Consider the following 27,068-nt stretch of genomic DNA (forward strand, 5'->3'; position numbering starts at 1 on the left):
GCTAATAAATATAACTACTTCCCTATGCTGTAAAGAAAAAAAGATTATGAGCTGTCTGCTTAGATATATCGACAGCAGCATACATCCAATTTTCAGTTAATTTGCACTATTGAATCCTCCTCTCTCCCTCTCCATTTTCCATCTTCGTTTTTCTGCAGACTTTTGTCACAATGGGAATCTGCTGGTCTTAATTCATCTCCCAGTGCATTACATTAGATTGGTTACTGTCTCTGGCAGCCTACTTACCCACGAAGTCCAAAGCCCAAAGCTGTGACATTAATCAGGTACTGTGAGGCTCTGGTTCTGGGGACTAAATTATTGATGTACAATTTTGTGTGATGCCTCAATGAAATCCACATAGGAGTATCAGCATCGTACTTATTTATGAAGTCCCCACAAGAATTTTAAAGTGTCCAGGATAAAATGCAGCACTGTCTCCCAGGGGGAGCAGATTCTTTAGGAGAAAAGTATAATCCACATAATTTCTGCAAATATTTACACTTGTAAGTCTAGGATTTGCCACCTATACTACCTGTTGGATTATTCCACATTAAAAATCTGCTTATATATATGTGAATATTTGTTTATATTTCCTAAAAGACAATCTTAAAATGGAATTTTGAAAGCCACTTAGTACATACATATTTTGCCAAGAAGCAGCTGCTCTCACCCAAAATTGTTTGTTTGTTCTTATTTTAGTGAAGAACTGACTGAAGCGGAAGAGCTGAGGTACTAAATTAATTTAGATTGTAGTGAAGGCTTTGGGGAGTATTTGAACTCAAAATATCCTTTTTACCAGTTTTTCCTTCAAAACTTTATGTATCAATTCCCTGTGAGAATCCACAATACTCAACAACATTCTTTAAGATTAGGAGGTGGAGAGGTTCCTATTTGATACATTTTTTTCCTGCTAATGTCCTCATTTTAATTAGCTCTTGTTACCTTTTTTGATTGTCTTTAGTTAAAAATATGTTGTACTTGTTGTAGCAAGCTTAAGACATAACAAAGGCTTCCCACTGTGCAGCTGCACTAATCATCAGGTTTTAGGTTCTAATTATGCAACTTCTGAAGCATTAAGGTTCATATCTAACAATAAAGTGATATTAAGGACAAATCTTTCTCTTTAAACCCCTGAGAAGCTATATACATCTGGATCAACAGGAACATGAAGTGCACATTTCTGTTTCAATAGAACTGTACTGTGTAGTTTAACACCACCAAAGATAATTTTTATTTTACTGGGTGAGTGGTCTACCTACCTAGCAGGTCAGTTTGGAGATGCTAAAACATGATGATTTTCTAAGCTGTCTCTTAAAAATCTGACATTTGTCCTTTGATATGGGTGTTTAAGAGTCAGTGGAAAGCTGCACAACAGAAAAGAATTTGTGGGTGCTGGTTGGCAGGTATGAACATGAGCCAGGTGTGCCCAGGGGTTCAAGAAGGCCAAGGGCATCCTGGCCTGGATCAGCAATATCATGGCCAGCAGGACCAGGGCAGTGATTGTCCCCCTGTACTCAGCACTGGTGAGGCCACACCTCAAATCCTGTGTTTGATTTTGGGTCCCTCACTACAAGAAAGACTTTGAGGGGCTGGAGCGTGTCCAGTGAAGGATCTGGAGAGTGAGTAATATGAGGAGCAGCTGAGGGATCTGGGGGTGTTCAAACTGGGTAGTTAAGCACGGGAATAGGATGTCCAGGGAAATGGCAGAGTCACCATTCCTGGAAGTGTTGAAGAAACAACTGGACATGGCACTTAGTGCTGCTCTTTATTTGCCACGATGGTGTTCGGCCAAAAGTGGAACTCCATGATCTTGGTCATTTCCAGCCTTAATGGTTCTATGATTCTAAGATCACAATATCAATCAAGAGAAATGAGAGGAACTGCACAAATTTACTGTAGGAAAAGCAGCAAGTGAAAATGAGAAAACATCAGGCAACAATAGGAGAGAACAACGGGGGTTGTAGGGATTTAGGTTTTGATTTGAAAGTGAAAGCTGCTGTTGTCAAAGCAGTAATTGTAAGTTAATAAGAGAAAAAGTTGACATTTTTGGATATCACTTTTAAAATACTGTCATTCTTAGAGACTGATGACAAAAAAAAATTCCAAACCTAACAAATGATGTGTAGACTGCCTTTTAAAAATTGTTGTTATTGTTGTTATTCTACTATTGTTATTAGTTTTTAAATCATCAATGCATTTTAGGGCTAAAGTTACTTTATCAATCTCAGAAACCTGAAACTTTTTGTTTGTTAAAAACAAAAAAATACGAGTTCAAGGTGAAGTCTCACAGAAGTAGGAAGCCCCCAGAACAAAAAGGAATGAGCTACAAATCTAAGCATAAGAAAACAAATATCCTGGCTGATATCTGAACAAGTGGAATATATAGTGTTCTGGCATCTTTATTCTTCCATCTGCTATTTAATACCTTTCTAATCATGAGTAGAATGGGGTGAAGAAGAGATCTCTATTTACATGCATACTGGGTGGTTGATTTATAGTACTCTAAAAATTTAAATTCTAACTTTAAGTTCATCTCAGTGAAGATTATTGCAATGTGAAGGGTGAATTGTGCCATTGATATCTGCAGAGACACGATGGTTTAAACTTTTCTGAGTGTTAATGCTAAGCTGAGATAATGCAAAAAACATTTACAAAGTTCCACTAATTAAAATGCCAGAATTTTTAATTATTTTTCTTTATCATGAAAGAAATCTATCTTTCTGTAATATACACACGTGTGTTACATTGTTACCTTGCCCCAGGCAATTTCAGCATCCAAATTGCTTGGCATCCCCTGTGCAGCCGATCTCTTTGTCAGTTCCGCGTCTGTCGCTGCGAGCCACTCTGTCAGAGCATTGATCTCTTTCCGTAGTTTCCGGGACAATTTCAAGCATTTCTCCAACTCTTGCTTTTTTTCTGTCACCTACAGAACGAAACCTTGTAGTTATCAACCCTTCGGTGAAAGAGGTCCAATGGTTTTTATATAACATTTTCTGTAGGCCACTTTTCTATAAAAATTAAACTTGGGATTCCACAGGTGAAGTCACACTTTTAGTATAGGTACGTCTTGATTTGTTCTCTCAGTATCAGTAATTTTGCTGCTAGAATGCAAACGCCTACAAGAAAATTATGTGTATAAATATCCATTGAGTTTGAACCAGCAGCAGACCTCTGAAAACCTCCTCTTCTGTTTTGAAGTCGTGCATAGCAAATTAATGTGGAACAACTGAACTACAAGGCTTTCCTTGAGACACAAAATAGATGTCAAAATAGATGTTATGGATATGAAGCACTAGGGATGACCTCTGCTTTAGCTGTAAAGTTCTTTTAAGGTTGGTACATGGCATCTGGAAGGAAGGCTGAGTATTTATGTTGCCTTGTCTGTCTTACACTGCATTTTGAAAGAACAGGGCAAATACAATCTGTCTTGCAAGACCCTAAGACTCTTCAGGGAAAGAAAGAAAAGGTTTTACATAATTAGTAGAGAAAGCAGAAGAGTAAATTCAGAGATCTTAGATGAGAAAGTACACCACAACTGACATTAGGCAACCAGTAGCAAAAAATACAAATTAATAAATCATGCTGTGATGAAGTTTAAAAAAACCTAATCAGAGAAGGAGAATCAAAAGTCCCATAGACCACTAATATTTAAAAGAAATTCCTAATTAGCTTGAATGTTAAATAGTAATCAAGTTAAGACTGTAGCCATTGATTTGTATTTAAGTATTTTTAAATAGAAAAAAAATTCCTACAGTGGTAGAAAACTGGTATCAGCATCTACTAAAAATATTTTGGACTTTGCCACTAAGAACAAAAGTGGCACAATGATCAAACTGATTCGTAGATCAACTGTCAAGGAGAATTTGAGGTTTTAAAATGTAATAGGATGTTACAAGGTTCTGTACATGGCTTTTGCTATCCCTGAGTAAGGAGATGATGTTTGCCTAGGGAATAAGCAACAAAGTGTTCCTGATAATTTATTATCACTCTGTAGAGACTTACTACTGAAATCTCAGAACATTTCTTCTTCTGAATATGCTTTATGTGCTTTCTTGCATGCCAAATTTATTAAATGAGACCACAGAATTTACAGTCAGGCCAAGAGGTAAATCCCTGGGAAGGACCATAAAACTCAGCTTTTTAGAGCTCCATTCACACATGGAGCCAGGTTTTCTACCTCTTCTTCAGAAGAGTGTAATAGAAATTGTAAATAACATTACTTAGCAGCACTACAATGCAAACTGCAACACCCTGAGCTTGATTGCCTGAGAATTTTTAACACCTGGTATATTATGCAATGAAGTTACTGATACTTGTCAAAACAGAGAGAATATTTGTGTTGCTATACACATCTCTAAAACCTATTTATTATATAAATAACACAACAACATCTCCACATACATTTCATATATCCAGAGGTTACTGATTAATCAGTTTGTTAGTACTTCAAATGTAAAGATGTATTTTCCACAGAAAAATAGGAAACAGTGCCCTCTAAAGGCCTTCTGGGTCAGAAAATGTGATCAGAAGTTACTTTATACATAAGGGGGCCTCTTGAAACAGTACTTGCAGAATCCCACAAGAGAATCTATGCTTGAAGATGTGTTTTTCCCTCAGACTGTATATTTCAGTCCTGAAACTTCCTATTAGTTATAACTATTGTTACTTTTGTCTTAAAAAGGCTTTGTCTTAACGCAATCAATTACTCCTGATAATGGCTATCCAATTCTTTTATTTCTATATATCTGGGCTTCTGTGACTTTCTCTTAAATTGTTAATTACCATGCTGTGTAAAAGTAAATGTGAGAAATTACATCTAGGGCAGCAGAGCTAAGCCAAGCACTGCAAATTTTTGAGACACATTAATTTGCAATATGGCTCACTTCAAGACACTAATGGCTCCCTAATGGCACATTTTTATCCCTTCATTAGTTAAGAGAGGTTTCCTACAATAATGGCACCTGTTTGCTGTTAAGTTAAAAATAGTGCAGGAATAAATGCCACAGTTCTTTCTAAAATAATGGAGAGCCCAAACATGTTATCCAATCCCAAATGACAGCTATCCACATTTAATGAAGCAGACTCCAGTTTTCTTGACACTCAAAAGATTGACGTCTCTTAATACCTTTACTTTCTAGCTAGAGAGGACTGTTTTAATTCAGATTCCCTAATGAGTACTACCTCTGTCAAAATAACATAACTCTTACTGTTTTATCATACTATAGTCACCAGGGCTTGATTCTCATTATCTGTTTAAACCACATACTGACTCTCAGTATTACCATGCGCTCATTTTCCTAGCCATTAATAATTTATGATTTAAATAATTTATTATCTAAAAATTTAAGAATTTGCTTTCTGTTCTGTGTTTTTCAAATGTATAAATTTGAGAAATAAACAGACAGGTATTATCTGTCATTCACAATTATCAGACATCCAGTTACAGCACCAAATTTACTCTAATCTACAGTTTTAGTTCTTTGAATAGTTCTAATGAGGGCAAGAGGGAGAAAAAGGATTAATGAAGGATAGTTGTTAACTGAATTATTTAAATGAAGTATTCTTTAGGACAGTGCCACAATTCCTCTTCTGAGTGTTGTTAATATTGGTTAGGAGCCTGTCCATCTGACTCTGTTTAGTTGACTTTTACGAAAAATTGAGTAAACAAAACCTTTTCCCATTGGGAAGTGGCTTACATATTAAGATACAGTGAAAATGGGGTTCTTGAAATTTAAATCAGGGAATAGTTATGTCAAGAACTGACTAGGTGCAAGTGCAGAAGCCACAAAACATGGTGGTACACAAGTGCCTCCCAAGGAAAGATTCAGTGGCAAGAGCTTTTTGTTCAACAGATTTTTGAACAGCAAGAAATGGAAATTATGTACTTCAAGATCTGTACAGTCAGAGGCAGAATGAATTTAAAAGGTAGAATTTTCTCTTTTATGAAGTAGCTCTTTAAGTAAAACTCAATCTAAGTAATTTTCTGAAGTAACTCTTTGAGGCATCAAAATGAAACAACATTGCCCATCTGAACTCTAAAAACCAATGAACTCACAAGAAAAAAAATTACCGTACTAAGAAAGTAAAATTTTAAATTGTAAAAAAAGAATTTTTTATTTTCCTAGATGGTTGCTTTTTTCCTCAGAGAAACTGAATAGCCATGCTGATGACAGCCTTTGCCTCCATTCCTTCTGTCCCACTGGGAGAACCTTGAAAGGAACCAGTAAAAAACCCTATTTCCTTACACACCAAGATTATTTTTAACTTCGCCAGTACATGGTTTTCTATTGAAAACATAGAACTTACCTTTGCACCCAATTCATTATATTGCAGCTTCAAAGCTGTAAGCCTTTCATCCAGTTCCTTTGGGCTCTCCGTCTGCTGCTTCTGAACAATCTGCCTCCCAGTTTTTATCACTGTTTCCACTTCAGACTTCACCTCACTCAGGTTTTTATATAATTTCTAATCAAATAGAAAGATAAAAGTGAAACACCACCATTAAAAGATGAAAACTAGAAAAGACCATTGATGGTATTCAGAATCCAAATGAACAAACTCAGAACAGCCCACCTTTATGAAGAGTGAGCTCAAAGATATGTCACTAAAACCAGTGTTAGAAATGTTATACATAAAAAAGTACACACCATTACTAATTTTTTTAGGCTGTGACAGAGGTTGTTCTCAAACTTAGATAATGCAGTATTTAAAACTACAACAGATGTCTTTTGTCAACTCATACAGAATGTTGGATGTATTTGAACTACAAATAGTCACTAATTGTAAAATCTGTCATTTTTTTTCATACTGTTAAACCTAGAGACTGGAAGGATAGAGCATTACCCCTACCTTTAGTAAGTGTCATACTCTAAAAACTTTAATTAACTAAAAAAACCTACATAAAAAAGTAACAAAATGAAGTGGGCCTAAAATGTACAATTACTATTTTATTTACTTCAAGGTCGCATGTATATAGTCCACCGGCTTTCTAAGTGCTTAATATGATGATAAATTTTTCATTACTGAAAACCTGTCAAGAAATTAGGAATCAAGAAATTGTATGATGCACATTGTCTACATTCTGATGATATACTACAACCAGATTTTGAAAATAGGAATATTATGAGATTCCTTGTAGTTAAAGATGTTCTAAAATCACTGTAAGTCTTCCACAAAATACATCAGGACTGCAAAAGCCAGCTGCTGAGTGAAAACATTTTAATTCAGTACAGAGCTTCTAATTACCATGTCATTCTAATAAGAATGTCATTCTAACAAGAATATTAATTTAAGAGCAATTTCATTTAAGAAAAAACAAAGATCTAAAGCAGTAACATTGACTTTTCCCATGTTTATTTTTTTTTAATTTAAATTCTTTCTACATTCACAATCTGAAAGAGGTTGGGAGGAGGAAATCTTCAGGCATGCCATTGCCCCAGGAAAAAAAAAAACAACAACATAAAAAGCTCCCAACAAACAAACAAACAAACAAAAAGAAATACAGCAGAACAAAAAAAAAAAAAAAAAAAAAGGGAGAAACAAGCTATTTTTGCTGTTACAATCTTCTTTTTATGATCATCAAGAACACTTTGTTTAGCTTGACTTCCCTTCAAGAGTAAAGGGGAACAGGATTTTAGTGATATTGAAGGCGTATGTATAGATTTTCTGCATATTCTTTAGGACAGGTTCAGGTCATCTTTTGCTCTTGAGCTGAAAGAAAGTCATAGCATGCCACCTCATGGAAGTTTTAATCTAGGGGTTTCCATTATGTTTTGTGTTTCCTGGCTAGAATAGACTTGTGCCCTGTAACACCTCTTTTGGTTTCATCACAGAGTTCCATGACTGCAGAATATTTTGGAAAACAGAGCCAATCCAGGGAGAGAAATTCACATGCAGGATGAGAAGTGAGAATTAGAAAGGGACCCTAACTGATATTCTCACATAGTGAAAGTGCATGGCTAGAGTTTTGAAGGGGGTTTTTGTTGTTTTTCTGGGATTTTTGTTTGTTTGGGTTTTGGATTTTTTTGTGTAACTGATACTTTGTTTCTCATCTGAATTTAGGACAATAATCTGTAATTTTTAGCTTTCTCTGCATAAAGCCGATAGAAAGACAGCATCTTTAAATATTCACCATGCAATGATCCAGCTGTGATTGTACTACTTCCTGCTCAACACTCTTCATCTCCAGCTTGGGCACCTGCAATTTCACTTCATCTAGAATCCTTTTACATTCTTGGAGGCGCTGCTCAAAGTTGGCTGGCTTTTGAAACAAGCGAAACTTCATGGACACATCCTGCAGCTTTTTCTGAAAAGTAAACATGGGTGAGTAGCAAGTGTGAAATCAAATCAATGCTCACAACAAGTCTTGGTCCTGTTACAGAACACTTAGAATCCATTGCCAATCAACTGTTTCTTATTAAAAGAATATAAAACTTTTAGGGAAGATGCCAGTGGCAGAGAATCTTGGGTCTTCACTGAAGCATAAAAATTCTTCCATCATCCAGGGCACTAGATGTAGCAAAGCCTGTGGCAAAAGAGCCCATATAGACACATAAAGAAAGGGACAAGTTTTGTACTTTTCAATATGCAAAATGTTCACGGGTATGGGTAGAAGAGAGATTTAATGGCTTGAGGATAAGCCACCCACATTGTAGAGGGAATGCTCTTCAACTCTATCAGTTGCTGCTTCTTGGTATGAGGAACAAATCTTTTAGACCTTCAAAGAAACCTAAATAAAGTGGCTTGCCAGCAAGTAGGTCTAGCACAAACCCCAAGATTTAGAGTATAAAATTGATTTATATTTCAATTTCAAAAAAAAGCCTGACCTAGAATAAAAAGAAAGAAATTTGAAGGCAGAAAAAAGTCTGTGACAAACTTGGCTTCTAATTTCACAATTTTATAACTTTGTGCATTAATTAGACTGCTTGCTCACATGATCCCTAGCTCAGGGGGAGGGGAAATAATTAAAAATAAAGCAAAGAAAAGGAATTTTAATTATCTACTTCAAAAAGAATTCATTTCTCTATAGAAGTAAAGAGTGAAATACTATTGAATAAGTTTTTCAACTGTCTGGGGAACAAAAAAGAAGAATAAATGTCACTAAGAAAAGTAATTAAATAGGAACTCAGCATCTGCAAACACACTTCTGATTTTTTTATCTTCAAATCATGGACTCTTTATTCCTCTACAGTGTGGTCTGTGCTATACAAATTTCAATATACTGTAATAAGGCATAGAATTGGTCTATACATAGGCATGGGTAAAAACCCTTCCCGCATCTATCAGATTTCTGAAAAGGAGGCAGGAATCATGAGCAGCAAACAATCTGGAGTACTACAAAAATATGTAAATATCCAGCAACTCCTTCCAACAAATTTATTCACTAAATGCTTTTTATGACATTGAGATACAATGAGATAAGAAAGGAAGTCTTTCTGTCAATAAATAAATGGGCAATGGAATAAAAGTAGGAAACAAGGGTAGGAATAAGTGGTCTTATTTTTCTTCAATGTGTTTGCATACACTAAATTTGTATATAATTAGTTTTTCATTCTCTTCTGATACTTCACTTTGATGAAGATCAAATCCTGTGGGAATCTTGCATTACAGCATCTGTATCACTTACCATTTGTGTTGGAAACACTAAGCTTGATATACAAATGTGATCTAGATTATCTTTTAGCACTCTCACTTGAGTTCTCACAGATAACAATAACAGCTATATTATATACTTATATTTATCTCCAACAGTTTTAAAATAATATCATCTCAATTCTTAAAAGCAGCAAAACAAGAAAAGTGGGTATTTTGAACAACTTGGAACATAAAGAAAACAAAAATGATGTACCTGTCACAGCATAGAAGTCATTGTATTAAGCTATTTTGTACCCGAATAATGTGCTCATTTTTGATCACTTTGTTTCAAAAAGTAATTTTTAAAATAAAAAATTTATAAAGAAGAATGACAGGTTTATCATTCTGCTTATCTAAAAGTCTCAGTATGCTTTAACATATTAGTCAGTCTAGAAAAGAGACAATTAAGGATGTATTCAAAAACTTTACTAGAAAAGCATTCAGTACTGAATTTTGAAAAATAGCTATTCATTAGAAAAGATTTTACTTTCACGTAACAATTCTCCGTTTGTTAGGACTAACTAGGTATTATATCACTACGGCAGAAATAGATTTTTATTTTGCTAATCATACTTTCCCTCTTAAATTTAAAAATCAGAACTTAACTCTTAGCCTACAATAATACAAAAAGCCAGGATCAATTTTCAAATATAGTCATAAATATTTGTAACAAAGGGCTCAGCTTCTACCTGTTTTGGTAGTTGATATTTACATTATGCATGTAAATTACTACATTTTGCTTACATTTTATCTAATGTTAGCAAAGCAGTCTGTCAAGATGACCTCCACCAATTTTTCAAAACTCAAACTGATGCTCATTGTCATCTAGAGAAACCTTACAAAGAAAAAAATATCTGCACAGAGGTGGATTAATAAAAAAGGCACCTATAAAAGGGTAATGCTCCCTTGCGTGTTGCTGAACTTACAAACATTTATTTACACGGTCATCTGATGCCTGCATTTCACTGATGAAATAAGGGCAACTTCAGAGCTGCCATGGAGACCATCAGAAGGTGAGTTAGTATGAAGAAAGGCAGAAAAATGAGAAAACATAAATATTCTCAACAAAGAAAAGCTAGTCCTACAGATAAGATGAAACATTAGAAAAAGTCAATTTGTTAATTGCAAATTAATTAACTGCTAAAAAGCAATTACTGTTACCCATAATAAAAATTAAAACCCAAACTGAGCTGCCTAGAAATTCTTGATAGGAATGAATTAAAAAATGGCCATAATGAAATTATTTGTCCTTCTAATGAATTATGACAGTTTGTTTTGCCACATACAAAAAAAAAAAAAAATCCAAAACCACCAAAAAACCTCCAGCAAAATAGTCAAGAGCCCATCATTAATGGGTAAAAATGTTTTTCTTTCTCTGCTGTTTATTCAATCTTCTACATTTTCAAGAAGGTCTCTCTGTGTCTATTAAGATAGACGAAATAACACATTATTTAACATTTTAAACTGATGTCTGTGTTGTATAGCTCAGTATAATTTGTATTTCAAATGCAGTTCTACTAAATATTTTCAAATATTTTAACATATTTTTAACGGTAAATATTTTCAAATACATCAAAAATTCTATCAAAAAAGCCTCACTGTAGTTTTATGTCTTGAAACTTCAGCACATTCAAAGCACCCCTTATTATACAATGTCCCTACCAGCTGGTTACAAAAGTCCTGCACACCCTAGAACTGCTGCCAATGTGACAGGAAGGCTGGAACAGAAAAATGAGTGGTAAGAAGGTATGGATGGTATGCTTTATCACTCTTGATCTTCTGGCTAGAAAGGAACAGCTAAAGCAGAGGAGATACCTTAAGAACACTTCATGGCAGAGTAATAGTACCACTCATACTACTGATTTGAGTGAATGAAGGAAAAATGGAGTAAATAAAGTTTCCCTACCTGTGCCACATCAATTTGGGAAAGCACTCTTTTGGCAGCATCTTTACCGTGGTTTCGTTTCTTCATTTCTTCCAAGCTAATCTCGTGGCTTGTTAATTCAGATTGTATTTTCTATTGGAAAACAAAGACAGCAATCTGCAAGGTTTGAAGGAAAACTGTATGCTGTTTACATTATTTGGAACAATTGATTTTGAAATGCATTGGACAGCAGTACTAGTCTGGGCAGCACTGCCAGTAGCACGAGTAGAGGTGCCCCTCTACTCAGCCCTGCATCTGGAGTGCTGTGTCCAGCTCTGGGCTTCTCAGCGCAAGGGAAACATGGAGCTCCAGGAAAGGCTCCAGCGGAGGGTGACAAAGATGATTAAGGGACTGAATTTATCTTTTCTGAAGGAAAATAACAGTTTTCATTTGTAAGAACATTAAAATTTAATCATGGAAAAAAATTAGAAAATTTATTTGCTTGACTATTCTTAATTCTTCTTATTTTCACAGTAACACCAGGCAAGGTGAGAGAAAACTGATCAAAGTGTCCTGTAAGTATAACATCATCTTCATCTTAGAGAGCTCTGCTATATCTAAAACAGTGCACAATTTGTGGTCTACTACTGACCAGAACCTATGTTCAGTGTCACTTTTCTGTAGTTAAATGCACAATGACACACAATTCATTATTATAATAACTTAACCAGCAATGTGTGTTAGAAAATACATTAAGTCTGTCTGCAAGATCAGAGTGTGATCCAAAGAAAAACATCAGCTTTTTTGGTTCACCATAAATCAACCTTACAAGAAATAATTAACTTAAGCAGTGTTGGCTAGTGCAATGCAATGGAAAAGAATTTCCAGAAAATATATTAATACAATATACTTCAGGATGATTCACATATATTTATGTTTAAATTGCTGGAAAATAAGAAATTGAAATTATTAGCAGAACTGCTAGACAGCACTACTGAGAAAAATTACCCAATGAAATAAAGACAAGAAGATATGTTCCCATCATGAGATGCATTTGAGGTCATTACTCCTGCATTAAAAAATGATTTTATATTCAATCCTTTTTTTAATGGTATACAGCATTTTTCAGATACTCTGAAGACCAGGTATAATTTAAAATATATGCACATAAATTCATCTTACACTACAGTAACATTTATAGTAAAAATTAATATACATGTATTTTTAATCACATTTTCATAGGTTATTAAGTACAAAACTGTGTACACAATACACTGCCCATTTTATATGGATATTATGTGGTTATAATGACTTCTATACCATTATCATGTATTATGTATTTCCGCACTTTACTGAAAGCAGTTTTTCACTGCTTGATACTGAAAGTTATGCCATATTTATATTCAACTTTTATTGAAAATGTATTAAAGTAAATTTTAAGAAAAAAGACTTGCAAAACTACATGAAACCACTAAGTCTTTACTAAGTTTAATTTCAAGAATATATATATGGCTCTAAATTAATCAGTACTATTTTGAGAATTAAAATATTTCCCTAAAGCAAAGCATTTGTAAAAGCAAAATGACTAGCAGAAAGCTCCAAATATAGATGATTTTTTCTTTTAAAATTATCATAGTTGTATACTTTTGATTTGTCATATTTTGAGTTCTCCTTGATAAGGCTATTTAACAAATGGTCAGAAACATCTGGAGCAAATAAGAGAATTTTTCCAAATTTTGAGAAAACAAAAATGGTCAACTAAAAGAATGATTCCATCAAGAAGAGAAGGTTTATTTAATTGCTGAGCATTTATTTTTTCCTTGTCTAAGTTTAAAATTCCCCCTTGAAGTGTGTTTGAGTTGTAACAGAATTATCTTCCATTTTTGTGCCACACACAGACTACACTAGTGGTGATTCAGGATTAGTTAGTACCAGAAGCCAAATAACTTTTTGATGTCTTGGATGTTAGACCTGCACATAAATGGAAGAAGCAAGTCTGAATGTTAAAAAATATACTATATCACACCCAGTATTTCAACAGTTTGCTTCTGCACCTCATCAACGAACTGGTTTTTGGTTGCATTTTCCAATTTACTTTGTTCAACCTCAGAGTCACTCCAGAAAGCATATAACTGAACAGTTCTTATCTGAATAGGTCAGAACAGCACAGTACAGATAAGGGTAGTGTTTAAGCAATTAGGTATTATGGGACATTGCATAGAGATTGTCCTATCTTACTTTTTTAAAGTGCTCTGCAGGAGAGAGATGAAGCATCACCTACTCTGACATCAAAATGTGGAATCGAAGAGAACAAACACATTAGAGGAAAGATTAAAAGAAAAGTTAGTAAGGCTTGTAGCAAGGAAAGCCTTTTTTTTTTATTATTTTTTATTTGCTACTGCTGCTCATAGGCAGAAAGATTAAATCAGTCCTGAAGAGATACAAAAGAATTTATAACACCTGCCTAGGATATCCATTATTATTCAATTTTTAAATTACCACTTTGACTTTTGTGTCTCTTTTGACTCACAAATTTATTGCATTGACTTCTTAACACCCATAAGAAAACACTATTTTTTCTGCTATTATCCCCATCTCTTCTTTTCTCAGTGGCTCCTGTCTATTTCTTTTCTAATTTTTTTTTTTAACAAAGAGCAAAACCTTTGCCTTCGTTTAATTTCTAGAACATCAGAATATATGTGTTGTATGTAATGAAGCAATAGTATTGTGCATAAATTATTGTGTCCTACTGGTTAAGGATTCTCATTTGCCATCAGTGGCAACCTTTCAGGAAATTTGCAAAATTTTTATACATATATATATATATATATATATGTAAAAGTATATAACATATAGATGATGATGTCACAGCACGAATGACATACAGGTAAGTCTTAACTCAAACTACATACTTATGGACACCAACTCTCAAGAAATATTCACTGGAGAGTCCAAATGAGAAATGTAGAACAGGGTAGAACCATGACTGATAAGGCAAGACTGGAAGTTGGACATGATAAATGCAGTTAAAAACACAGTGTTCAGATGCTATGGAGATGTGTTAGAGGGTGACAGCCTGTATAGTACAGAAATGTGCATAGATATTCAAACTTAACACATAATAAAATGTAAGCTTATGCTTCTGAATAACACTTATCAAGCTCTCCCCTCTGACCACTGATCCACATATGGCTTAACAAAACAATTCTCACAATTTCCAGGAGAGGAAAGGTAAGTGTAAGTAACTTTAACATTTTCCTAAGTAGACAGCTGTGAGTTCTTTGTCCCAAAATATTAGCCTGAAGGCAATGAAGTGTGGCATCATTCTTGTTAAGTAACACCTTGAGCAACTGAACAATTCTGCTATTCTATTCATCACATTAACTTTGATTTTGAACAAAGCACAAAGATACTATAAAAATAGATTAATAGCCACCTTCACTTAGAAAACAGCCAGGCATGTAGTGCTTATCCCTACAGAACTGAAATTATCCAAGGAATTTACTGAAAAGGTAGATTACTTTTGCACTTTTCAAAAACACAATATTGAGTTCTTCTCCATACCACAACTTATATAATTTGACTGGGGAGAACAACAGACAAGTGATTTGTCATATGCAGGTGAGAAATGAAATAAGTCTATTTTCTCTCCTAGAATGTAAAAATGTTCATGTAGTCACTCAGACTAAGCAGATGTACAAAATGGAAATTCTCTCTTCCATCAAAAGTCATTGAATAACAAAGCTACAAATAATTATTTGGAAAATGTTTTCTCATATAAATGTAATAATTTTGGTAAAGATTTGTTTTCTTCCTGACAGTTAAAGAATACTTGAAAAAAAGTCAACAACTGCAAATTCTTGTGATGATGGCTTCATTCTCTGTATTTTTTTGGTAAGTTTAGAAAATGAAAAAGTCTTCCATTGGGATCATGAGATCAAGCATACAAATAAATATTCCTTTTGGAATATTGCTTTAGAATTTACCTCACTCGAGGTTTTGTCATCATTGGACCTTGAAGAATCTGAACTGATTTATCTCTGTGGTTGCTGTTAGGTTTTTTTTGTCTGAATACATCATCTTTAGTTGTATTCCAAATAATTTGGGTAACACTGGCTCTCTAGCATTAAATTCTCAGTGCCACATGGTGGAGTAAGAAGCACACAGAATTTATATTCAGAAAGTGATCCTAAGGAGAAGTTGAATAGCACATATTTGACTCACCTTTCTTTCTGTCAAGTTTCTGAATAAGCTAAACTGATCATTTCACTTAAAAAGAGGAGCTAAATATAATTTTCCCAGGTTAATTTCTGATCAGCTGAAACAAAGATTATTCCTCCTATCAATGCTCTAAATGGACTTGAAATTTTTGAAGCAAACACACAGAGCTCCCAAGCCCTCAGCAGCTTTCTGATAATAAATTTCCCCATATGTTCTTTTAGAACATATTCAGCAACACATATTGCTGAATGGTTTGCTAAATCCCTCAGCATGGATAAACTGATCCCTGCCCAGAAAGCAACACCACTGACTGAAAGATTCCCATTCCAGCTGTGCAGACACTATTGTAGGTATCTTACATGAACAAACTGTTTCCAGCTCTACAAAAGAACTGTGCCAGCAGAAGCTCCAGAGGAGACGTGGCCATTCAAGATGTGTTGTTCTGCCACTGGCTGGGGTGGCTCTTTGCTGGAGGAATGACTCAGTCTATTTACCCACATAAAAATGATTGTTTATTCCCTTTCCCTCTAAGGATTTTAAAGAACTTCACAACTGAACTTCAGAGAACTTCAATATTTGCATTAAACCTGTTCAGTTGTTAATTAAGTTTTTTTTCATTAGGTCTCACTGGCACCATAAAATAAAAACATGAAAGGGAAAAAATCAGCAGCCTCTATGTTGGTTTTCCCACAGTGGATATAATACAATTGGGTGAACCTGACATGAGACAATAAAATCTCAAGAAAAATGACAAGTTCTGCAAAGGCACTGAGCTGAAATTTTCCTATGAAAGTGTGCTAATTAAGGTTGATTGGGTTTTGTGCTGCTTCATTTTCTGAAGTTCTGAATGACTTTTACACAGTCTGTAGCAATTCCCGATAAAGTACCTGAGGATGCACATAAACCAGATGCATCCACGGATGTGTGAAGGATACAAGGGTCCAAACACACCATAAAAAAAAGAGTACATTTTCATAGCAAATTTTCTTATGTATTCATTCCATATAATTACAAGATGAGAAATTCAACTGAGGTATCTTTAAAAAAATGTTAGTTTTTATCTTATTAAAAAAAATTGCTTACACCATTCAGATTTCTGGGAAGGAGAAAAATAATTCAAGAGAGTCAGCAGCTAACATTGTTTAGGGTTCAAACTGAAACAATTTGTCTAAATCTGTTATTATACTGATATAAATTAAAATAAAATAAAGTAGGATAAAAGATATTTTCAAAATAAGACTGAATCCAGATGTGGTCCTATTTTCCAAATATAGAATTTATAGTCCCTACATACACACAGAAATATCTGCATGCACCTACAAGTGCACACACACACAAAAAGTAACCAAAAGGTACATCTATCTACATGTTAATTCAAAAGATGCAGTAACCTTTATTTCTGAAAGGAGAGAAGAAATTATTTTCAGGGCTGCATATATTCATCTCTGAATATATTTAAGACCATCTAAGCTACTCCCTACAAGATAGTAATTTTTTTGGAAAGATTTAAAACTCTACAAACATGCCTAAAAAACCACAACTGAATGCCTCTTCTAAAATCATTATAAAAGCATTCATTTTCAACTTCCCCACAGTTTTTTCCCTGTTTGTTTACTTTCATAATATGACTGCCTAAATTTAGATGAATTTAACAGAAAAGTTGAGGTATATAATATTGTAGAGTGTTAATAGTTTTATTGCACAGATGTTTGGTTTCATTTCATTCATATTCTTACCCTCAATGCTGCAGGAAAGTAGACTTTACAGAAGAAAGAATGAAAGAGTAAACATGATAATTAGATGTACATTTTTATTTCAAAGGCTCAATAAACCATGTGTAAAGATTGGAAAAAGCTTTTTCCACAGAACTTATGTGAGCTGTGAAAGTTTAAATATAAGTACATTGATGTGCACATGATGAAATAATGAACAATGTGGTCTATGTTTCAATAATTTAGTAACAAACCTTAGGCCACATAATCAACTTTGCAAAAGAGCCATCCAAGAGTAGTGAGGATGAGTTTCCTCTTTCTATGACGAGAGCTGGATTTTAAAGACTCACATTGCCTAACCTTGTTATTTTAAAATTACTGCATAGTCTTCCATGATAGTTATAGCTTTTTACATCTTTTGGACTGGTATATAATATAAATCAGAAGGAAAATATGACTTTAATAGGAAAGTAGCTTAAACTTCTCAAAGTAATCCTACACAAAATTTACTTGCACTTTCATGCTGATCACGTTGCAAATCCTCTTTAATGAGAGGCCGAGGGACAACCAAACACTCTTTGGTTGATTAAGAAAACTAGTAAACACATGAGCTCAACGTGTATAACTTACCTGTGCTTCCTGAGGGACCTGTGCTGCATCCACTCTGTCTGCAGTGTAAGCTGTTAACTGTTTGTCAATAACAGCCAGAGACTCCTGGATCAAGCGCAGTGTTTTGTCAGTCTCCTGTGCAGATTGAATACTCTGTTCAAGACTTTTCTGTCTTCTCACGGCCTAAAAACAATGATAACGTTATCAGCATTCACAGTAACAATGCATATAATAAATTTTTTTCCACACATTTTTTTTTTCCCCAAAAAATTCAGGCAAGGAATCAGACACAGGACTCCTGACTTGTGCTCATCCACCTTTTTGTAGGATAAATTGCGCATCTTTTTGCCACCCATTTGTTTTTCTCGGTAAGAAACAAACAACACCCAGATCCACAGACAAGTTCTAAAAAATGAAGAATCCAAAAAACCAATGTGTAAACTGAGGATTTCTAGTCAGAGTGCAAGATGGGAAAGCTGCATCATCAAAGCATCCTGACAGTGCTGTCTTTCTGAGGCAGAGAGGTCCTCCTGATCTTATTATATAATTCAAGAGACTTTGTTTACTGAGAATAGGGTTACTGTCATCACAACCCTATCCAAGGCAATCCACCTCAGTAAGTGAGAGGGATAACAACTCTCTTGAGCTGGATTTCTCTTAGATGAAGCATAAATAGCTGTTTGGAAGAGACAATGCCTACTTTTTCTGTAATGTGGGGGAAAAAAAAAAACCTAAAAAGTTGAATCTTGCTTCTAGTCCCCCAGCAGTGCCACCGTGGCTTTTTACATGACCCTTTTTGGAGAAGGATGTTTTCCTTTCAAAGGAGTTCAGTTTATGGTTTAAAAAATGAGGGCAATAAATTCTCCATCCAATTTGTCCTTAGAACATGCTTATATTAAACACTTCACATAAATGAGTCAGCTTTAAATATTATTTGCAACACTTTAATAAGGCATTTATCAGGTAATAAATAACCCAGTACATTCTTCCATCTGTCATTGTGTCTACCTGCAGACTCATATTTTACTTGGACCCCAGCTACTGCCTGGCAGAGTTTCTGCTTTATACAAAGCACACAATAGCTACCAACAACTTCAAATTCAACAGAGTTTTTCTGTGTACAAGCCCAGCCATATTGCTGATCACAGGATAAGGTGACTAACTTTCTTTGACATTAATCAAAGGTGAAAGCAAGCACCCTTTAAATAACATTGCTAGGTATCCTACCATTTTTCAAGTCAAATCACACGTTTTCTCTCTGGTAAGCCAGCCATACTTTAATTTTATTTCCTACCCATTACAACACTCTCGCCTTGAACAAAAATATCTCTCAGCAATTCAGTGAGAATATTTGATATATCCGTATCTTCTTCATGGAGCTCTCAGATTCTTACAGAGCTTCACATATAACAAATGAAAAAGATTATTTCTTGTGAGCATTCTTGCTAGCTGTTTGACTTAGTTAAAGGATAGGGATCCAACCAGTATTTTCTATATTTGTTTTTGTAAGCTGCTTTGTGCTATTTCAAAACAACTGATCAGATAATCTTGTATCACTGCCAGTTCCAGGAACCTTCCATGGAACTGAGCAGCTTTACATATCAGACTCATGCTGTCAGTGTTAATGGGAGCACCTAAACCACCAAGGTATTATTACCCTACTACATTACTAAGGCTTGCTACCTAAATTACTTTTATGTTCATCTGACTGCAGATTTTAATGTAAAAATCTTCTCAGCCTGTTCAAAGCAGTGAGTTTAAAAACAACAGCTGAATTTAAAAACCACAGCTTCCATCTACCTTGGCACTACTTACTACTGATTTGTAAGCCTGGCTAAGATATAGACTATCAATCCATTTGCGTCACTATAGGGTAGATTGAAAGACACATTAGATCAGAAACAGGATAAGTAGCTTTCTACATCTAATGGGTAAGGTCATCCTCCTGGAAGCTTGGAAGAACCATGGAAGAACCCCCCTGCCTTAACTGATCTCTGTGGTTAACTGTTTAGGACTAACACACGCTCCATGTCCTTCTGTACAGGAAAGCTCACCATTTAAAATAAGACACTAATAAAGTTCCACTCTTATGAGTCATCCAAAAAAGTGTCTGCACTTCCTAGAGAATTCAATATTAAATTTAGTCTTATCTGAAAAACTAGTTTTATAGCAACACCTGAAACTCTGAACCTCTGTCAAATATTTGGAATTAGGGACTTGTTTAAGTACAGATACATTTGCTGCCAGCCTTAGAAGCAGACTGCATGCATGCAATGAAGTAGCAGAATGCACGCAAATTCCCAAAGCCTAAAACACTACAAAAAATAAGCGGTGATCGAAAAATTGTCATCTTTGTGCTGATATAATCAGAAACTATGTATATCAAAATCCCATTTTAGAATACAACTGGAAAAATTAAAAGATTCCTAAACTTGTTGATCAAATATTATAGCAGATTAGCTTAAGGAAAAATTACAACAAATCGTTGCCTGAGTGACTGAATTTTTACATTTGTATTTCAAGCAAATATAAAGTCAGATAAATACATATTCATGCTTGTGATGTCTTTATGTGCACACAACACATACACAATGACAAAAAATTCCCCCTTCATTGTCCTCAGAGAGAATTTGATTACAGCCTGAGAATCTGTGTGACATTTTGCCTCTTCCAAGTGAGCTGAAAGTACATCTTTTCCCAAAACTGTGAACAGTTTAAGTGAATGAATGGATGATGTAAGACCAAGACATTAATGCAGCAGTAAAAGAGAGGAATTATTTTGGCAATGGGAGAAGACCCACACAGCTGAATGTTGGGAAATAGTACCTCCAGAGTTGTGATGATTTTCTCAGATATAAATGGGTGCTATCTTAATTTTTTTGTCTGTATTGCTTACTGGAAACCCTGTCCTGCATGTTCACCTAAAGTCAAGCCCATAGCTGACCCTGTTGAATTCCCACACCAAATGTAAATGAAAATCTTTACAATAATCTTATAAAAGGTACGATACACTCATGTAATATAACATATTTCTACAATAAGCAACAATTGATTCAAAAATTTAATCTTTTTCACTAAGTAGGTCCCTGGTACTACCACTGGCATTGCAGAATATTTTCCTAATTCAGTCAAGGGGAATGTCACAATATTGAGAAGCCTTCTTCTTCTCTTTCCATAGAAAAGAGTTGTTGGTGGACATAAGCATTAGAATGCTTTACAAAAAGGAGTAGTGATACTACACACTTACGTCTCTGAAGCCGAATTTCAAATTTGTCCTTACAACTCATGTCTGTCTGTGTGAAAATCTATATATGCCTATTTTTTAAAGACATGTGAGAGCTGAGAGCTGAAATTTTATGTATCTATGGTATAAAAATATTTTAATTTATGATGTCCTGTTTGATTCATTTGCTTATTTGTTTCCTGAAATATTTTGGGGTTTCTATTTCATTGTGAAAAAATCTAGATGGCTTAACACTGCAGTGTGGGTCTGAGAAGATAACAAGAAGCTCCAGCTTTGCTATCAGATCATAGTCAATATAGCTGAAGGCTTTGGTCTCTGAAGAGAAGTAACTGACAGTTAATTTCTAAACAGAAAATCTCAGGAAAACAACCAACTCTTTAATTATTTCTGAGCCAGCGAAATGTTGACAGCTGTCAAGGAAAACTAATTCAAAGAAAAAAAAAAATCTGCTGTTAGGCACTATCAGAATGAAAGAGAAACAAAAAAAAATATTTATGGAATAAATTTTTAAGTCTCTACAGGGTTTTTATAGATTTTTAGTGGGTTTATGATAAACATAATACTTTTTATGATATGATGTTCTGCACAAATCTGTTTACAATCTACCAAAAGCCAATGGTAAATGCAGGAAATAGCAACATTGCATATTACCCATATAAAATGTAATATTAAGGGAAAGGACCATAGTTAATTCCTTGATGTTGAATGTTATAAAGTTGTATTTATAGATATTACCACTTTTTTGACTAAATAAGACATTTCATCTGTTTAATGACATCAGTCACACATGCAGTTACTAAGATGTTGGTTAGAGTTTTACGGTTAAAACCAAATAGCGTCAAAGCAGTACTTAGTAGTTGGGCTGTGGGAGAATAATAGCACAAAAGCTTTTGAAAATTACAGCACTTTTACTGCAGGGTATATTTATTTAAAATGCAGAGTTCAGTTCATTAATTAGCTTATAAGTTACAGCTCGTGGAAAAGGGTCTGTTAAGAAAGGCAGAAATCTTAGCTTTTTGGGGTTTTTTTGTGGCTCAGTTATACACTTGTATTATTGAGTAACGTTGCCACAGGCAAAGTTAAAAAGTTAGGAAGCTTTAAAATTCCTTCTTAACTTGCTTAAATTACTTTAAAATTTAACCTGACTCTTGGTGTGATAATGATTGTGACTGAGATATGTCACAAATTCTCTGTACCCTGTTACAGTGCAGATACTATAACACGCGTATCAAACAAGGAGGCCCGTGGAAAAGAGATATCTATGGACCGATTCTTGGTAGATGTTTCAGAGATGTTTATTTCTCCAGCCACATGGCCGGGGCTCTGCTGAGGAACTGCGGCAATCATGGGACCTGAGGGTCCTTGCCCGCGCAGGGGAACACAAAACAACCAATGGGGAACGAGGCTGAGCAGGGGCAGGGAAACCCCGTGTCTGTCCCCTCAGGGCCCCTCTCCCAGGGCTACATGGCAGGGGGGAAGGACCCTGACATTTCACCCGTTTATTTTTAACAAGAAGAGATTTAGAACTTAACATTAAAAAAAACTGGATAAACATAACAAGAACAGTTTCAAAACAAGACAAGCCACCCTCCTGAGTCTTTAAATGTCCAAACAGATTCTCTAGAACATCTTAAGGCTGACAGAAGGGAGACAGGACTCTCCGGGAATGCTTTGTGGGGAAACTGAGGCAGGAGAGGGTTTAGTTTCTTCCCTCCCCCTTTTCATTACCCTCTTGGCATTGGAGAGGAGTTGTAAGGAAAGGGAATTGTATAGGGAAGCCATGAGGTGAAAAATGGATTAGGAATAAACTGGGGATGGGGTAAACTTAGGAAAGGGTTTATATTGGGTATAGGGTAAAAGGGGAAAGTAGGTTGCGGGTAGGGAAGTTGCTGGGATGGATATTGTTTATAATTTTGTGCATAACGGCTGCCTTTGACTGGAATACCCCCAGGCCCAGTAACATTTGCTGCTTGTAAACCCTTCTTTCCTTGCACTATATCAAATTGTACAACTTCCCCATCTCCTACACTTTGCAGGTAATTTCTAGGGTTATTCCTTTTAATGGCAGTTCTATGGATGAATAAATCTTCCCCTGTATCATCTTGTGTTATAAATCCATAGTTGTTTTTTACATTGTACCATTTCACAGTTCCTGTGATTTTCGTTGCTACAACTTCTCCTATCACCTGCTTGCGTGTTCGTCATGGGTGCCGGTCCTGCGTGGCTGCTGCCTCGCTGACTCCAATGTCTCGGCCGGGCCCCCGCGTTGCGGCTGCTCCGCGCTCTCCGAGCGGCGCTGCTCCGGTGCGTGTCTGGGCTCTGCGCGGCCCCGTGCCCATGTTTCAGCCGGGCCCCCGAGCGACGACCCCCCTGCACCCTGCTCCAGCGCGCATCTTGGCTGGGCGCGGCTCCGCTTCACCGCCCGCGCGCTGCTCCTCTTGGTTGGGCGTTCACGGGGCTCGCTCCACCACGCGCTGCGCAGGGCCGGGTGGGCACCGCTGGGTCACCCCGCTCCTGCTGCGGCTCGCTCCGTGGCCAACACTGCAGCTCACGCTGTTCCGCCCGCACGTGGGAACTGCCTCACTGCTGATCAGAGAGGGCTCGGTCCACGTGGCCGCGGTCGCACGGACTATGAGGCACGCTTCCCTTCGTCAAGACACAGCTGACATTGCTCAACAGTCTCGGTAATTAAATAATATTCATGAAAATATTCTTCCACTGGCATATATTTTGACTCAGAAATTAACTGTGTCCAAACGGTATTCCAAAAGTCTTTGGTAACAATCACATCCCAAGAAACATAGAAAAAGTTCTTAAACAACCATGCCAGGACGTGTTTCAGTTCCTTTTGAGCTTGAATTAAGCTAAAATTTACAAATCGTTGTTCAAGAATCTTTTCAAGTTTAAGATAAATGTCCATATGCGGCTCTGAGAGCCAAAAGTCTTTCCACGGTTCCTCCATAGTTTAGAGATGGAACAGCAAAACAAAACAAGAAGAGAAATCCAGAGTTTCTAGAGTTTACTCACACATCAGTCGCTTAGGGATCGGGGATCATTCTGCTCGCATTATGCACCATTTGTTACAGTGCAGATACTGTAACACGCGCATCAAACAAGGAGTCCCGTGGAAAAGAAATATATATGGACCGATTCTTGATAGATGTTTCAGAGATGTTTATTTCTCCAGCCGTGTGGGCGGAGCTCTGCCGAGGAACTGCTCAATCACGGGACCCGAGGGTCCTTGCCCGCGCAGGGGAACACAAACCAACCAAGGGGGAATGAGGCTGACCAGGGGCTAGGGAAACCTCGTGTCTCCCCCCCCCGGGGCCCCTCTCCCAGGACTACATGGCAGGGGGGAAGGGACCCCAACAGTATCCCTCACATCAAATTCCAAACATGTTAATCTTTGCTTAATCTCAGTGTAGATTAATGTTTGTGATTAGACCTAAATTAGAAACATGTTTTTTAAAATTCAAAACATTACCTTTGGACCCATGATTTTTTAAGACCCTCCAATCTAGAACTAATTCTTCTGCAAGTTCTAGTAATATTATGCAGTGTGCTTTTCAAGTAAATGCCTAGAAATATATGACCTCCCAGCCATTAAGTGATATTCAGCTTTGATCAATTGACTTTTCAAGTAAATGCCTAGAAATATATGACTTCCCATCCATTACGTGATACTCAGCTTTGACCAATTGACTTCCAAACCTGGAAACCATACCAGGAAAGATTTTTCTATCTTTTTAGGTTATCACTGCAGGCAGATAATGCCTCAGAACTTGTAAAAGCAGCCCTCTTGGCAGCCAGAAATCATGTGGAGATTGGGTGTGAAATATTCTTTCTCCTCAGGAGAGGAGAGCAAAACAGAAAAATTGTGTCAAATGATGAATGCGTGCTCTTTGAAAGAAACCAAAGGTAATCTTCAGGGGAGTCCTAAAAGGAATTAAGAGATAGGACTCAACAATAATAACTGAATCTAGTGTAATGTCCATGTGAACAATAATGTTTTGTATAGTTTTCTGCAAGCATAGTCTCAAGAATATCCGATTGTCATTTTTGAAGTTTGCTGGACAGGATTTAAATCACTTTCAGCATTACAAGAGATGATAGTTGCTTGCAATATTAGCTTCAAATCCTTCAGTGTTTCCTAAATCCAGTATATAGAGTTTTAAGTGAATCAGTCCTTGAAAAGTAAGGATAGGGTATACTTTGCTTATCAGCCAGCCCCAAATGTTCAAAAGTAAACTAAACACACTCAGTCTTTGTTAGCTAAAGAAGATAAGGCATATAAACACAGGCCATTATCTGCCTTTAAAAATGAATCTCTATCTCAGCAGCAAAGCTGCATTGTCTTGCAGCATCATTCATATGGAAGTGGTTGGTTTGGTTGCTCTATTAGTAGTGAATAAATATTTCACAAATCAGTTTCTGCCCACATGAGCTTATTGTCTTGGTAATTACCAGCACAATTATTCAAATAGAAACAAATAACTTCACCACTTTAGGACTACCAATCGGCCAACTGAAGAAGTGACCTTGACCATGAGCTGGTGTGTGTTATGTGCCTGCAATATATATTATACAAGGAGAATGCTGCTTGAATTTCAAGAGACTACACAAACAGCACAGAAAGTTCAGTACCAGGAATCTATGAAAAAAAAAAAAAGTATGTTTTTCCACTTCAGAGTAAGATCTCACCATTAGTATTTAACTACTCAACATCTGATCAAGCTTTCAAAGAAGCTTTTAAAGAAGCCCTCCACCCCAATTTGCCTATCTTTGAAAGAAATTGGAGAGCAATGAGCAAATTTCTAATATATTTGCCTATATTCTCATCGAAATTATTTCCAGAATTTCACACAACATCTTCATGATATGCTTTTCACACTAAATCCCTGAAGTTTTATGAATTTTGATTTAATATCTATTAGTGGTGACTGAATAGTATTCAACTATCACTCAAAAAGACTATTTGAAAGTCTTGTTCTCATACCCTGGAAGCCTTCTGTATGTTCCTAGTTTTCTCCTTCAAGTCAGTAAAAAATTGACAAATACAAAGAAGTAGAATTCCAGAGAGTCTACATATTTTTATAAACTCACAGGATTGAGATTATTTAAAAAAAAAAAAAAAAAAAAAAAAAGCAGGTATACAAAAATTTCTATTTACATTTCTGTTATGACACTGTCCAGTTACACAGAATTACCTGAATGCCTGCACTGCTCCAGTGCTCCAGGCTCTTTCCCCCCCCATCCTTCAAGTTTATTCTCAGAACAGCTGAGGACCCTCCCATAATTTTTATTGTAGTGTGTTTACTTCCACTGTTTTCAAGAATAAGTATATTTCAAGCACCACGAAAGAAGTAATATTCTTTTCGTTGTTATGTAGATTTTCATCCTTCTAATACACCTGCTTTCCAAAAATCTGCACTTGTGCATCATTTATATCCTTGTAACCGAGTAATTTTTCACAGTTTTTGTAGGTCATCTTTGAGCATGTTCTGATTACAGTCATAAAGGGGCTATCTATGTCCTTTGCTAGGTCTTCCCCTAATAACTACTTCTGATCTTCACCAAGTACTGAGCTGATGTCTTCCTCATATTTATAGCATATTTCTAGATTTGGCTCTCCTTGTGTTATGTGTTTCTATATTGAAGCGTCTTTTCAAATCTTTCATTGATACAAGTACACTTATTGTTTAATGAAAAATATACATGTAAAAGATATTACTCATATTTCATTTTTAAAATAATTTGCTTCTCGCTAAGAGTTTTGTCAGAGAAAACA

The 27,068-nt window shown here is 35.8% G+C and overlaps 1 protein-coding gene across 12 annotated transcripts in view; it reads right to left on the minus strand.

The window, feature by feature from the left end:
• Positions 1-27,068, minus strand: part of DMD (dystrophin) — a 1,090,817-nt gene that overhangs the window by 634,351 nt on the left and 429,398 nt on the right. For 11 of the 12 annotated variants that reach the window (XM_048288642.1, XM_048288670.1, XM_048288700.1 and 8 more), the window contains 5 exons: positions 18,058-18,219; positions 11,537-11,647; positions 8,129-8,302; positions 6,307-6,462; positions 2,753-2,923 (listed from right to left, as the gene is read on the minus strand). In XM_048288642.1, coding sequence (XP_048144599.1) covers positions 2,753-2,923; positions 6,307-6,462; positions 8,129-8,302; positions 11,537-11,647; positions 18,058-18,219 — 774 coding nt within the window. Of the gene's footprint in view, positions 1-2,752; positions 2,924-6,306; positions 6,463-8,128; positions 8,303-11,536; positions 11,648-18,057; positions 18,220-18,353; positions 18,564-27,068 lie in introns of those variants that run through there. The other variant, XM_048288709.1, reaches the window with a different exon arrangement.

The sequence above is a fragment of the Corvus hawaiiensis genome, chromosome 2, assembly GCF_020740725.1.
Source record: "Corvus hawaiiensis isolate bCorHaw1 chromosome 2, bCorHaw1.pri.cur, whole genome shotgun sequence".
Lineage (NCBI taxonomy): Eukaryota > Metazoa > Chordata > Aves > Passeriformes > Corvidae > Corvus > Corvus hawaiiensis.